General features: G+C 37.9%; 1 protein-coding gene across 3 annotated transcripts in view; it reads right to left on the reverse strand.

Moving 5' to 3' along the window:
* Nucleotides 1-16,314, reverse strand: part of NEO1 (neogenin 1) — a 275,549-nt gene that overhangs the window by 131,668 nt on the left and 127,567 nt on the right. For all 3 annotated transcript variants that reach the window (XM_006866510.1, XM_006866511.1, XM_006866512.1), the window contains exon 6: nucleotides 2,309-2,463. In XM_006866510.1, the coding sequence (XP_006866572.1) occupies nucleotides 2,309-2,463 (155 nt within the window). The remainder of the gene's footprint in view (nucleotides 1-2,308; nucleotides 2,464-16,314) is intronic.

The raw sequence follows: 16,314 nt of genomic DNA on the forward strand, positions 1-16,314 counted from the left end.
GGAGCAGCTGGTGGGTTTGAATTGCCAACTTTGTGGCTAGCAGTTCAGGGCTTATCCTACAGTGCCGTATCAGGTCCAAGAAGCTGGAAGAATTTCATCATCACTGGCTTTAATGGATGGTGTGTAAATTTTATAATAGGGGTATTAACTACTCTTCCTTGTAGGCATATGGACAATACCCTAACACAGAAACATTGTTCTTCAAGATAGATACTGAAATCCTCTTTTTCACAAGGAATTCAACACCATTCCTCTTCAATTTGTTGTTTCCCACATAGTATATCATTAATAACTATTGGTATTAAGTGCCTTCAAGTAGGTTCTGAGTAATAGGGACCCTGTAAAGGGTTTCCGAGGAGCAGCTGGCATGCTTTAACTGCCGACAATGTGGTTTCAAAGCATCCTTGTGGTCCAGTGCTTATCACTATAGTGCCATGCCAGGACTCAAAATGGCTAACACCAGTCCATTTCAGCTCACTAATGAGAGGATATCAATGGCTATGCATTCCATTTCACTTTTAACGACTTCCAATTTTCCTAGATTCATACTTCATACATTACATGTTCTGATTACTAATGGATGTTTCCACCTGTTTCTTCCCATTCTGAATTGTGCCCCATCAGTAAAGCAAAGCTTTGATCCATCCACATCTTAAAGTCAACAAACTCCACTTTGAGGAAGCAGCTCTTCCCCATTTGTATTTTGAGTGCCTTCCAACCGGAGGGACTCATCTTCTGACATGGGATCTGACAATGTACCCCTGCTGTTCCTAAGCTTTTCAGTGGCTAACCCTTCAGAAGTAGTCCATCTCTCTTTCTTCCTAGTCTGTGTTAGTCTGGAGGCTCAGCTGAAACCAGTGCACCAGGGGTGACCCTGGTGGTATTTAAAATGGCACAGCTTCCAGTATCACAACAACACACAAGCCACCACAGGATGACAGACTGACACGAATGGAGGCATACTGCCTTTCAGTTAGTGCTAAATACTTATAACTCACATTTTGCAATTTATGAGATTATGCATTTCAAAAATAGAAAATACATTCCTGCTAAGAATAAATTACTTATGTGAAAACTGGTAATGAGACATTAAGTCTTTAACACCCATAATTACTCTAATCATTTCTATGAATGTCACACATGCATCTTAAGATACGTCAATCCTTATTACCGTTGTTGTTAAGTGCCATCGAGTTGGTTCCAATTCACAGCAACCCTATATATGGTTTCTGAGGCAGAAAGCCTCATCCGTATTACTAAAATCTGGATAATTCTATAAATAGGACACTAGATGGTGGTGGTAACAGTAACTAAGCATTTACTATACAAAAAGTAGAAAGCAATTACGACTGATGCGGTAGTTGTTAAGTGCTGTCAAAGTTGGTTCTGACTCACAGTGACCCTGAAGAGGGTCTCTGAGCCTATAAATCTTTGTGGGACCAGAAAGCCTCATCTTTCTCCTGCAGAGTAGCAGATGGGCTTGATCCACTGATCTTGTAGTTAGCAGTCCAGTGCTTATCATACAGAACCATCACACTCCCTTATAAAAAGTTAAGCTATGACTGAGTATTTAAAATATATTTAATATTACTTTTTGCATTTATTTTTATAAGAATCTTTATAATTTATATTATTATACCAGTTGCCCAACACTAGGTGATAGTTGCTGTTGTTAAGTACCATCAAGTTGGTTCTGACTCACAGTGACCCAGTATAGGGTTTCCAAGGATCATCTGGTGGGTTTGAACTGCTGACTTGCCGTTAGCAATCCAGTACTTATCTTACAGCCCACATTGGGTAATTAATATTTATTTAGAAGGGCCTGGGCACCAGTATATGATTTTTGGTTCAGTTTGTACAGTATTATCATTTTTAGTATTTATTATCTCAGTTGTGTTAGCTTAATGTTTTCCCAAAAGACAAGCTTCAACGGATGTATTTCTGTTCCTTGAAGAGAGAACTGAAGGTCACAAATGGTCACATATATAAACACATAAAACATACCCAGAAAATGGTGCCAGCTGTGTTTCACTAAGGGTACCAGTGTGTCTGAGTAAGAATTCCAGACTGTGGGTCAGGAGATCTGGACCTCACTTAGTTCGGTCACTGATTCGTTACATGATCTTACATAAAAATTACAGAAATATTTTTGGCCTAGCTTTCTAATCAGTTAATAGAGAGATTACTATCTATGTGAATTTTTCTACCTTCACTTGCAATACATAAACTGGTATACGTAAGAAAACTAATCTCTTGGTGATTACATTTAAAGGTTTTAGAGAACAAATGTGCTTTCAAAAATACTTACTACAATCTTAAAGTAATCGCTTGGAATCACCATATCTCCATTCTTGACCCACTTCACAGTTGGTGTCGGTTTCCCAGTCACTTCACATTCAAATATAATATCCATAGACTCATGAGCATATATATTGGCAGGTTGCTTCAGGAATTCAGGTTGAGCTACAAGATATCAGTGAGAATAAAAATAAATCATAAAACCCGTATGTGTTTATTATTTGATAGTGTCACATAATTTTACAAAGGAAGACACAAAATACATATAAACTAGAATTTAGGTATAAAATACCTTTATAAAATGGTTTTCTAATTATCTGAAAGAAGGATTACAAAGATAATTATTTCTGAGTTTCTCTAACTCATTGTACAGAAAAATTACTAAGCTGACGATGTTGAAGAAACTGAAAATATGAATATGCCAAGCTGTTGAAAACTGAATTTTAAAGAATAAATCTTAATATTTATACAATTTTGGAAAACCCATAATTTAAATAGAAACAGTTAAGAACACTGATAAATCTTTTTCAGTCAACTTAATGAGTGACCAGAAAATGTGTATAATATAAACGTCAAACTGTTGGTAGGTGTCATTCTGTCAGTTCCGATTCATAGTGACCCTGTATAGGGTTTCCAAGGAGCAGTTAGTATGTTTGAGCCATAGATCTTTACATCAGCAGTTTAGTGCTTATCCTAGAGTACCACACCAGGATGATACACATCACATTGTTGTTGTTAAGTGCTGCTGTGTCAGTTTCGACTCATCGTGACCCTGTATAGAGTTTCTGAAGAGTGGCTGCCGAGCGTGCGGTTCAAACTGCCAGCGCATTAACCCACAGCGCCACATCAGAATACCAAAAACGTCATTATTAGTGACCTGAAATAATTAATTCATGCAATACATGTCCGTTAGTAACAACATCCCTCATTATGTTAAATAGTCTCTAGGAAGGGAGATTAGCTAAGTGATATGTTTGGGGAAAGGATAAGTGTATTTCAAAAAGCCTCTCTGAATATCTCAGTATTTTCCTTTCCTCTTGGACCCAAGGCAGTAAATGCTGACATAACAGATTCATAAGAATGTGAATTCAAAGAGTCAATGAAGACCATCTAGCTCGACTCTGTATCTAATGATGTAATTTCCTATATACCATGTTTGACCAGCACTCTTCCTGACACGTCTGAATTTTTCAAATAACAAGGAAGCAGCAAGCGCTACTGTGGACTAATTCTATTAAATAACAACAATAAAAACAGCAGCTCTTTTTATTGTTGAGCTAAAATGTGCCCCGGCTGTTGGACTTCATTTGGGATTGTATTGAATTGGGGCAATCTGACAGCCTAGCAATATTGTGTCTTCCTTTCCAATTAATTAGATTTTATTTTTCTCTCATCAATGTTTTGTATGTTTTAGGATACAAAACAATTCTACTCATATTTTGTTAGATTTATCTCTAAGTATTTCAAATACTTAAAATATTTTAAATTCCTTGCTCATTGCTAGTATACAGAAATGAAACTGATTTATCTATATATTGATCTTGTATCTTGTGGTCATGCTAATCTCATTCATTAGCTCTTTCATGCAGACCCTGTGGGATTACCCACACAGAGGATCCATCACGTGCTGTCTGTGAGGAGGGCCAGTTTTATTTGTTCCTTTCCAATTTACTTTCCTTTTTTCATATTTTCTTGTCTGATTGCACTGGTTAGGTGAGACCCTGGGAAGAAGTTTAACTTTAAAACTTGGGTAAATAAGGAATAACAGCATAGGTAACAGGTAGAACTCCAGGCCTCCAGTATGAGAAAAGGAGGGGAAGAAGCAAAGTACTTACAGTAAAGGAGAATACTGAAAACATAAGTCTATGCAATAAGATGAAATCAGAAATGTTTAATAGTAGATCTGACCAGTCCTCAAACATTGATTAACCATGTGAATTACTTTGTGAATTTTCTATACAAGTACTCTGCTCCTTTTCTTTCAGCAAGAGTGCTCACAAAACTTTGTTATCCGATTGTAAAAATTCCTCATATAATACATGTACCAGTTATCAATTTACGGCCTCTCAGTTCCAAGGTGAACCTTTGCCATCTGGTGCAATGTTAGATTATGCTGATAGAAGACACCAGAGGGACACTACAAAGCATAGCTTATCTTTCAAGTTGTGTTGTGCTCTTCTTCTTGTCCCTTGGTGTATACTCCTACAGGGTATGCAGCATGGTAAGGAAAGGGAAGAAACCCAGTGGTGTGCATCCTCCTAGAAATTTCTCCAATACCCCAGCACGTGGCTTTTTGCACACTGGCTCTAACTCACAGCATCTCAATGGACTTCAGTGTACCAGCTCTGATGCATGGCACCCCTGTGAAAAACTTCCTGCTCATCAACAGTCCAGTTCCCTGGCACCCCAGCAAGTGGCTTTCTGCACAGCAGCTCTGGTCTGAGGCATCCCAGTAGGTAATTTTCTGTGGATCAGGTTTGGTCCATGAGCAAGCTTTTGGCAGCAGCTCAACTTTTTCCAACAAGGTCTGAATTTCAGCCTTGAATGGGGGAGCCCTCATCCAAATTTGTTTCTTCCTTTGCTTCTCTAATAGCCTCCCACAAGGGGCTCACTTAGTGTGTGTGTATATTACTATAAACTCATGGCTCAAAATATATTTTAGTTATTTCAATCCACTGAAGTTATGATTCTTTTGATGCTCAAATTATCCATCTTTAATCAATAGAAGTCTCATCAAGATGGCTCCTGAATCATTTCTGACATGACCCTAGTGGTCATTAGTCTCTCCTGGTCATTTCTTCGGGGTGGTGGTGGTAAGGGGGAGAGGGACTGTGTATATTTTAAGACAGAATTCATCATGATTTCACAGAGATATTTCCAATTAATTCAGGGATACAAGTTTTAGCTGAACTTTATTTTTACATTGGTACCTCCTTTCTCTCAAGCCAAAATTCTCAGTCCTCAAAGACATTAACATAGCTACTTACTTGTTTTATATTGCATCCAGTCTCAGACTAGCAATACCAACATTTCCAACAACAATATAATGAAAAACTGTTGGTCATTTTTGCACTTCTTTATGTCCTTAAAGTGTATATCCCACTAGGTGTGCACACTTAAATTATTGCCTTAAATTCACTTGGAATAGTAACTTTGACTTAGAATAGTAACTTCCTGTGGAGCTATAGTGGAGTCCTGGCATGGCGCTGTGGGATAAGCTAGACTGCAAGGTCAATTTGAATCACAAAGTCAACAGTTCAAGCTCACCAGCCTCTCTTCAGACACCCTATACAGGGTCCCTAGGAGTCGGACCCAATGGCACTTAACAACACCATACTAACAATGGGTCTATATTTACAGTAATTTGTTTCATTTTACTTTCTATTTTCAGGAATTTCTTTGCAAATATTTAAATCTAGAAAACAAGATATATTTAAACAAGTCTTGATTCTAGCCACTTTTCCCTCCCCCGGTCCCTGTCCTTTCCTTATAGTCATTTAAAATAGTTTTATGGTTTATCTTTCAGGATAATAAACATACACCTACATGAGCATATATAATTTATCTTCACTCATCTTCTTTAGATTACACAGCAACACTAAACAGTTCTTTTCTACCTTCAATGCCTACACTCTAAATCTCTTTCCAAGGAATTGATTATATTTCTGGAATCTAAAAGCTTCCCTTCCATAAACCAAACCCAGGGCCGTTCACAGCTGATTCTAACTCCTAGGGTCCCTATAGGGTCAAGCTTAGAACCATCTCATAAGAAGTTTCAAGGTTATCCATTTTTATGGAAGCAGACTGTCACATCTTTCTCTTGCGGAGCAACTGGTGGGCCGGTACCACCAAGTGCTTTAATCTGTGCACCACCAGGACTCCTCAGGGTCCTCTTAAGGTAGAGTAAATACTTCTGGAAAACACAGCAAAACCCTCTTTAAAAAGATAAATCCCAATTAATGCAATTTTAATATGCTTTTTTTTTTTTTTAGTAAACAGGCTTTCAAAGACAAGAATCATCACAAACAATGTTCACTGCATTTATTTTTCCCTTTCATGAATTATAAAAATAATGCCTTTAAAATGTTCTCTGGGTTTTTAACTATTCTGTAGATAGTATTCACACCAATTAAACACAATGTAAGAGCAGATGTTTGTGGTTGGGAAGTTAAATTGATAACCAGAGAGCAAATGAGTCAATTACCAGGAGAAAATAAGCGCTGTAATGGAAGATTATGCATTTCGTTACCAAAGAGATAATTAAGCTTCAAATCCTCTTTGACAGTTCCCTATCCCCTCTAATGCCATCATCATTACAAGAATAATTTTAATTGCTAAATGCACAAGTACAACTTAATACTAAAACATGTTATACTTGGAAAATTTTACTAGCAACATCACTTAGAGTTCCATCGCTGCTATGTAATGCTGAAAACTGCCACTCAATTCAAACAGAAACTAACAGAGGGCTAATCCCAATGTCTCCAGGTTACTCTATTATGCTGTGATTTGGAAGGCTGTAAAGATTTTTGTTTATATTAGCTCTGACTTGTTGGAGTTTCTTGTGTTTGAGTTTAAAGGCTTACAGAATAAAATTCTCAAAAAGCTCTTTAAAACAGAGAAAGCATCTTTGTCCATTTGATGTTAAACTGCACACTTGCAGATTGTTTTCTGTAATTCACAAAATTACATCTAAGTTATTCATAAAACAAACAAAAAACCCAACAAGAAATAATGCCAAACATTTAATAGGGATAAATGCATTTTATAGGGATATTGTTAAACAAAAAATACAGTTGTTGTTTGTAAGTGCTGTCAAGTCAGTTCTGACCCACAGCGACCCTCTAGAGGGTTTCCAAGGAGCAACTGGTGAGATTGAACCACCAACCTTGCAGTTCAAAACAACTGTGCAATCTAATGCATTAACCCCCACAGCACCACACCAGGACTCCAGAAATAGTTGTTGTTGTTGTTATGTGCCGTGGAGTCGGTTCCGACTCATAGCGACCCTCTACAGGGTTTCTGAGGCTGTAAATCTTTACGGGAATAGAAAAATCTCATCCTTCTCCTGCAGAACAGCTGGTAGTTTCGAACTGCTGACCCTGATGTTCGCAGCCCGATTCGCAACCACTACCCACAAATATTTCTTGAGAAAGTTTCCTGCTCCAAAGACAGGTGTAATATGAACAGTGAGAAATAGGTGAAATCTGCACAGCGAAGCAAAGTTGACACAACTTTAAAATCATATGTCTATCCTTCCACTCCCACACCCCTAGCTCCAGTCTCATTGCCTTTCCTAGCTTTCTTTCCAACTTAGCTACCCAGTACCCATCTTCCTGATCCACAGCTCTCCACTTCTCCCTGCCCAATGCCATCCCATTCCTGCCCTGTTGTTAAGTGCCACCAAGTTTGTTCAGACTCATAGTGACCCTGTATAAGGTTTCTGAGGGGCAGCTGGTGGGTTTGAACCACTGATCTTTCAAGTGTTTATCCTACAGAACCACACCATGACTCTCTACCCTATTTCCGTGAAAATCCCAGTGGTCTAATCCATAAAAGGTGCTCAATTTTTTTTTTTTTTTTAAGGAACAATTACTTGAATTCTAAAAATTCTACTAATCAACACTACCAAATAAGTCCTGGTATGGCACTGTAGGATAAGCACTGGCCTGCTAATGTCAAGGTCTGCGGTTCAAACCCACCAGCTGCTCCTCGGAAAGCCTGTACAGACTCGCTATGAGTCAAAATCGACTCCACAGCATTTAACAACAATAAAAGCCTATAGTGTGGTGGCTTTGTAGGATAAGCACAGAACTATGAACTACAAGGTTGCTTGTTTGAGGCCACCAGCCACTGTGTGTGAGAAAGATGAAACTTTCTGCTCCTACAAAGATTTATAGCCTCAGAAACCCTATACAGGGTCGCTGTGAGTTGGAACCAATTTGATGGCACTTAACAAAATAAAAATTTATGTTGCATATACACTCTTTGATCCAACAATTTAATCCCTAGGAATTCATCTAAAAGATATACCTACATATTTGCATAAAGAACATGAGGATATTTCCTGCTCACTGTTTGGTGTAGTAAAACACTGGGAATCTCAAATAGGTTATTCTAACCATATTCCATTAAGACTGCTGGCCTCTTCCCTCCTGGCATCCCTCATGTCAGGAAGAGGTAAAGTGGCTGACGGCATTTCGGTAATCAAGGGAAGCCAAGAGGAAAATACACTATAGAAACTTTCAATGGGTTTTAATCAGATGCATTGATGCCATCTGCCATTACTTCCATTTATATTTAAGCTATTGCTAGCTGTGTCCCTACAGGCAAAGCTTCTCACTATTACAGAGACCCAACACTGAGAAACAAAAGGTGCAGGTTCATATTCCCAAGAACATATTCAAGCAGTGGGGGGAAACGCCAAGTTAGCTTTCTAATCTGGATAGAAGATGAACTTACAAAGTCCATCAATGTTTCCTAGTGGTTACCAAGAGTGGGTTAAAGGTGGTGAGGGGAAAGAAAGGCTCAGTGCTTAGGGGACACCGAGCTTCTGGTTAAGGATGATGATATAATCTGGGAACAGATAAAGGTGATGGCTGAACTACAAGAGGAACTTAATGTCACTGAACTATGCATGTGTAAATGGTTGGAATGACAAATGTTTCATTACACATATGTTTACCACAAAAAAACTGCTATATGAGGAGTCAGTCAAAGAAAATGCAGTTAAAACAAATACTACAGAAGGAAAAATAATGAAAACGTTATTTTCCAAGAAATTTGTGATGCTTACAATGTTTATCAGCTTTTAAACACTAATTTGTTATGGTTCTTTTCTCCTTCTCTATAATGATTTTGTGGCATTTGTTTGTTTTTTACATAAAGCCTCTGAACTAGTTTTCATCACTCTAGGCCCCACAACAGCTGTTCTGCTCCTGAATACTTGTTGCAGCTACTTGGCTGGTTTTGCACACATATTTGCTTGGAAAGACATAGAACACCTCTGTAAGGACACACAAAAAAATAAACTGCAGTGGTTGTGTCTATAGAGAGGGAGTAGGACACAGGGACAATTTCACTGTACTTTTTAACTTTCTGCACATATTTTAAATTTTTTAAATTAAAGATAATGAAAGTGAAGAGACATGTATCTGTCTGGGAAGACTTGATTTTATAAAAATGCCAATCACAATTCCTTCAAAATTAACTTATATAGTCAATAAAATGGACTCCTGGTGTGGCGCTGTAGGATTTGCACCCACCAGATGATCCTCGGAAACCCTATATAGGTCACTATGAGTCAGAACCAACTAGATGGCACTTAACAAGTCAATAAAATGCCACTAATCATCACAACTGAAAAATTTAAACTTGACAAACTAATTCCCAAATTCATCTAGAAGTAACATGTTAAAAACTTAGTATTTTAAAAAGCACAACGAAAGGGGGCCTTGACAAAATATGAAAACACGAAAATGTGAAACAATATGGTATTGCTGTACTGCTAATGCCACTGAGCCAATTCTGCCTCATAAAGACCCTGTGGTTAGCAGTCCAGTGCTGATCCTACAGCATGATACTAGGATTCAGTATTTTCACTGACTTTCCATTTTACCCATCATAACATCCTTTTCCAGGGACTGGTCCCTCCTGACAATGTGTCAGAAGTATGAGAGACAAAGTCTTGCCATCCTGGCTTCCAAGAAGCATTCTTGTTGTACTTCTTCCAACACAGATCTGTTTGTTCTTTTGGCAGTCCATGACACTTTTTAACATTCTCCTCCAACACCATAACTCAAATGCATCAATTCTTCTATGGCTTTCCTTATTCACTGTTCAACTTTCACATGTATATGAAGCTACTGAAAAGACCATGGTTTGGGTCAGGCAGACTTTTAGTTCTCAAACTGACATCTTTGCTCTTGAACACTTTTTAAAGAGGTCTTATGCAACAGATTTGCAAATGCAGTAAGTCATCTGATTTCTTGACTGCTGTTTCCTGAGTGTTGATGATGGAATCAAGGAAAATGAAGTATTTGATACCTTCAATCTTTTCTACATTTGAGTTTATTTACTGGTCCAATGGTAAGGATTTTTGTTTTCTTTACAATGAGGAACAACAACCCATACTATCAAAGGAGGTGGTCTTTGACCTTCATTACTAAGTATTTTAAGTCCTCTTTGTTTTGGCAAGCAAGGTGGTATCATCTGCATATTGTAGGTTATTAAGGAGTCTATATCCAATCCTAATGCCATATGCTTCGTCATATAGTCCAGCTTCTCAGATTATTTGTTCAGCATACAGACTGAAAAAGTATGATGAAAGAATACAACCCTGGAGCACACCTTCCCTGATTTTAAACCATTCAGTGTCCCTTTGTTTTGCTTGAATGACTGCCTCTTGGTCTATGTACAGGTTCCTCATGAGCCCAATTAAGTACTCTGGAATACTCAGACTCCTCAGTGTGGTCCATAGCTTGTCATGGATTCACACAATTGAAAGTTTTTGTACAATCAATAAAAGCATGGGTAAACATCTTTCTGGTATTCTCTGCTGTCAGTCAAAATCCATCTAACGTCAGTAATGATATCTTGTTCCACATTCTAATCTGAATCCAATTTCTTGGCATAGAAAAGTGAGTACCTCCCGTGCTTCCACCTCAGTTTGTTGGAAGATTTCAATTTGCATTCCATCAATTCCTGGCACCTTGTTCTTTGCAAATGCCTTCAGTGCACCTTAGACTTCTTCCTTCAGTATCATTGACTCTTGATCACATGCTACCTCTTGAAACTGTTCAACATCAACCATTTCTTTTTGGTACAGTGACTCTGTGTATTCCTCCCATGTTCTTTTGATGCTTTCTGCATCATTCAATAATTTGTCATAGAGTTCTTCAGTATTTCAAGTTGAGGCTTGAATTTTTTCTTTAGTTCCCCCAGACTGAGAAATGCTGAGCATGTTCTTCCCTTTTGGTTTTCCAACCCCAGATCTCTGCACATTTCATTATAATATTTGACTTTGTCTTCTCAAGCTGTCCTTTGAAATTTTCTGTTCAGCTCTTCTGTCTCCCCATGTCTTCCATTTACTTTAACATCTCTACGCTGGCAAGCAAAAGCAAGTTTCAGAGTCTCTTCTGACATCCATTTTCATCTTTTCTTTCTTTCTTACCTTCTTAATGACCTTTTTCTTTCTTCCTGTATGATGTTCTTCATGTCATCCCACAACTCTTTTGGTATTCGGTCTTTAGTGTCTAATTTATCAAATCTGTTTTTCAGATGATCTCTAAATTCAGGTGGGATGTGTTCAAAGTCATATTTGGCTCTTGTGTGGACTTTTCTTATTTTCTTCACCTTCAGCCTGAATTCACATATGAGCAATTGATGGTCTGTTACACAGTCTAATGAATAGCAGTGAAATACTGTCAGATAGCATGAGAATACTGAATATTGAAACATAATGAATAACATCAGAATATTGTCAGATCAGTGCCTAAAAATGATCCCCTCATGTTGGAAAGCACTCAAAATACAAAATAGAGTTGACTGTCATGGCATGAATGAAACAAAGCTTTAGGGACCTTCATTTGCTGATGGGAGACAACTCAAAATTAGGAAAAACAGCTGCACACAATCACTAATAATCGGAACATGGAATATATAAAATATGAATTTAAGAAAATTGTAAATTGTCAAAAATGAAATCGAACACATAAACATCAATATCCTAGGCATTAGTGAGCTGAAATGGACTGATATTGGCCATTCTAAATCTGACAGTAACATGGTTTACGATGTCGGAAATGATAAATGGAGGAGGAATGGTGTAACATTCATCATCAAAAAGAACATTTCAATATCTCTCTTGAAGTATAATGCTTAGTGTGATGGGATAATATGCATACACCTACAAGGAAGATGAGTTAATACCACTATTATTCAAATTTATGCAACACTAAAGCCAGTGATGATGAAATTGAAGAATTCTACCAACTTCTTCAAGTCTGAAATTGATCAAACATGCCATCAAAATGTATTGACAATTATTGGTGATTGTAAAGCAAAGGTTGGAAACAAAGAAAAACAATCAGTAGTTGAAAAATATGACCTCGGTGACAGAAATGATGCTGGAGATCACATGACAGAATTTTGCAAGATAGACTTTTTCATTGCAAATACTTTTTTAAAAAACAACATAAAAAATGATTATACACATGGATTTCACCAGATAGAATATACAAAAATCAAATTGGCTACATCGAAAGATATGGTGGAAAAGTTCCAAATGATACATCAAAACAAGGTCAAGGCCTATCCAGAGAAGCAGTGACACCACAGATGAAGGCAGAAATGATGACATGGAGAAATAAAGCAGCTGAGGACACTTCTAGACTCCTGGAAAGAGAAAGGCTGTGTGCAGGCAGCCAGGAGGCAGGCTTGTAGAATGTTCCCTTTTGTTGTTTAAATGATTATATAGCCCTGAGTGTTTTTGTGTACATCCAAAGAAAAACATAGGGAATAGAAGCAAATACTGTTGAATGATGATGCAGAGAGGAAGCTGTATTAATTCCAATGAAACAAAATACGAGAGGATGAGTGTACAACAAGGTTCTTCCATGTAAACTATCACTCAATTCACAATAAAAACTTTAAAAAACAAGGTAAAGGGCAGACTGTGGAACAGACCATCAATTGCTTATATGCAATAACCAAGTAGCATAAGGAAACTTTTGGAAATAATGAATATGTTCATTACCATGATTGTGACAATTTCATAGGTGTAGACATAAACAACTTATCAAAAAATACACTTTAAATAAGTCATATATCAATCACAGTTCAATACATCTGTTAAAAAAGACAAGTGAAATATTTCAATGAATTACAAGTAATTCATATGCTAAACTGAACTGATATTCAGAATAGATTAAAAAATTCTTTAAGGCAATGAAAAACAACTCTAAAAATGCCAAATTAAAAATAAGCCATTAGCCCAGGACACATCAAGGCAAGTGGTCAGGTCCCCTCAGTGTAAACCCCCTTCCAAGACTAAGACTCAATGGGAATACATGCTCTGATTGGTGACCACGCTCGTCATCGATAAGAGGAAGTGAGGGAAAAACAGCAATGAAGTGGTAAGCTAAGCCTTACAATGTTCAATAGACTTCTGTGAACCCGGGTGAAGACCTCGTTGGCCAACAGTGTGGCGAGACCTGGGGACTCTTGGGCCCAGAGTCAGTAACATGGCCACAGAGGACTAGAGTGGAGGGTGAAGCGTCCAGCTGATAAGAAGAGAGGGCATATGCACAAGAACACCCACACTTGCAGATAATACCCACTTGACTTGGCTTCAATGACTAGATGATCAGAGCTCAACCCAAAAAAGAAAGAAAGAGGAAAAAAAGAGTAATCTGACACAATTTGATGAACTTGACCTACACCTATGGATACAGTAGCTCAAAAGAGGGAACAAATCCTTACAGCAAGGAACATTCCCACCACCCCCCTCCATACACAGAGTAGACAGAGATGGGCAACTTGGACATTGGCTACCCAAAATGGGGGATGGGGGGCTACAAAATCAAGAAGTGACTGGCTTACAAGCTTTCAAGAGGGAACCTAGATTCAGAGGGTGTGGAGGAAGGTAGAATCTCCACTGAGTAATATCCAATTTGTCTAGGCAGGGCTGATGAAAGGAAATACGGATAGGTCTCTTGTGATACAACAGTGAATAATTGTTATCAGGACTGCTTGTGAGGGTTGGAAATGTAAAGGTAGAGGTTTTGTAACAAGGATGGGAGTGATTAACTTGTCAGTCTAGGAGCAGAGGTCGCTGGGAACATTAAGGGAGAAGAGCAGAGAGTGGGACCCTACCCAAAGAAGCAGTGATGCCTGAGATGGAGCCAGAGATGATGACGTGGAGCGATGGAGCAGCTGGGGACCTTAGACAAAGAGAGGGAGAGGGGCTGTGTGCTGATGACCAGGGGGCAGGTTTGTAGTGTATACCCTTTAGTTGATTGATGATGCATGGAGGGGATTGTAAACATGGCAATGAAATGATATACAATAGGATGAATGTAAAACTAATGTTCTCCCATGTAAACTATCACATAATTCACAATAAAACATTAAAAAAAAAAACATTTCAAGGAAAACTGCAAATACTCAACACAAATTTGAAAAGATGTCAAAATTTCATAATAAATTTTAAAATATGAGCTAAAAAGCAAAATAAGATACATTATTTTTTCCCATCCCAGATGATAAAATTTGATATAAGTACAAAGGAAGCTGAGGATAAAGTAGTATTCTCACACTATTGACACCACCTTTCTGGAGGGCATTATAGCAAGATGTTCAATATTTAAAATACAAACACTTTTTAATTAGAAAATGCATTCTTAGAATTTTTATTAAAAGAGGATTAAACAAGTATACAAATGTGTATGTACAAGGATGCTCATCCCAGTGTTATTCACAGTAATAAATACCGGAAGCAACCTAAGTATTACTTAGAGGCATGGGTAGGCAATGAAACCACATTCATATACTTGGATAGGGTACAGCATGGTCAGCAAACTCTGAAGTCCATTTTTACAAGTCAGTTTTTATTGGAATACAGGCATGTCCATTATTTTATGTACAATCTAGGGCTACTTTCCTGCTACAATGACAGAGTGGAGCACTTTTAACAGCTACCCAAGCCTAAAATATTTATTATTGTGTCCTTTAATAAAAAGTTTTCCATCCCTGCTTTACAGCCACTAAAACATATTGTAGATGTGGCCATGATATGCAAGAACAACAAATCCAACAGCATTAATAATATCATTTCATTCTGTAAGAATATGAACTTATTTATGAAACAGTTTGAAATACATAAACTAAAAGGCTAACAGTAGTATTACTGCTGGGGGGGGGTCAGATCACAGTGACTTATTTTCCTTTTAATACTTTCTAGCTTTATTTCATTTTGTGGTAGAGTATACAGTATCAAAAGGAGCCTTTGTAGCATAATGGTTACTTGCTGGGCAGCTAATTGCAAAGGTCAGCAGTTTGAGTCTGTCGCTCCTGGGGAGAAAGATGAGGCTTTCTGCTCCAGCCTCGGAAACTCTATACAAGTTGCCATGACTCGATGGCACAAAACCATCACCACCACCATCACCACCAACACCACTACCATACAATAACAATTATTCCTATCATCTAAAACAGTGATCAAATTGACATTTTCTGTAATAGCAATAATTTTGTAATCTCATTATGAGTCGTTGTAGCAGTGAATGCAGTTCCCTGAGCAATAAGCCAATCAAACCACTAAATCATCATTAAGCTTCTTCTGAACTATTAAATTCCTCATTTCCAAAGATGAAATGCATGTTCTTTAACACGCTCTTTAATTATCAAACTGCTACTGGCATATTTCGTTTCCACTCCTTACCACATATGAAAATCCCCCAAGTAGGCCTAGCATAGAAAAATCTTTGTATACTTGTTCATGTGAAAATTAATGTGCATATATAGAGAGTCCTGGTGTGGCACTGAGGGTTAATGCACTGAACTACAAAGTTGGCTGAACCTCAAGGTCAGCAGTTCAAGCTCAACAGTCACTCCTTGAAAACCCTACACAAGGTTGCTATGAGTTGGAACCGACCTGGTGACACTTAACATACACACACATACACACACGTATATATATATGTGTATGTGTACGTATATGTATATATACACACACGTATAAGGAGCTCTGGTAGTGTAGTGGTTATGAATCGGGTTGCGAACCGCAAGGTCAGCAGTTCGAAACTACCAGTTGCTCCCCAGGAGAAAGAGAAGGCTTTCTGCCCCTGTAAAGATTTATAGCCTCAGAAACCCTGTTCGGGGTCGCTATGGGTCAGAACTGACTCGACGGCACTTAACAACAACATATACATGTATATACACATTACACATGTACATGTATATATATGTGTGTTGTTATATATACATGTTGTTGTTAGGGGTCATTGAGTCAGTACC

Source organism: Chrysochloris asiatica, unplaced genomic scaffold, assembly GCF_000296735.1.
Source record: "Chrysochloris asiatica unplaced genomic scaffold, ChrAsi1.0 scaffold00092, whole genome shotgun sequence".
NCBI classification, from domain to species: Eukaryota; Metazoa; Chordata; class Mammalia; order Afrosoricida; family Chrysochloridae; genus Chrysochloris; species Chrysochloris asiatica.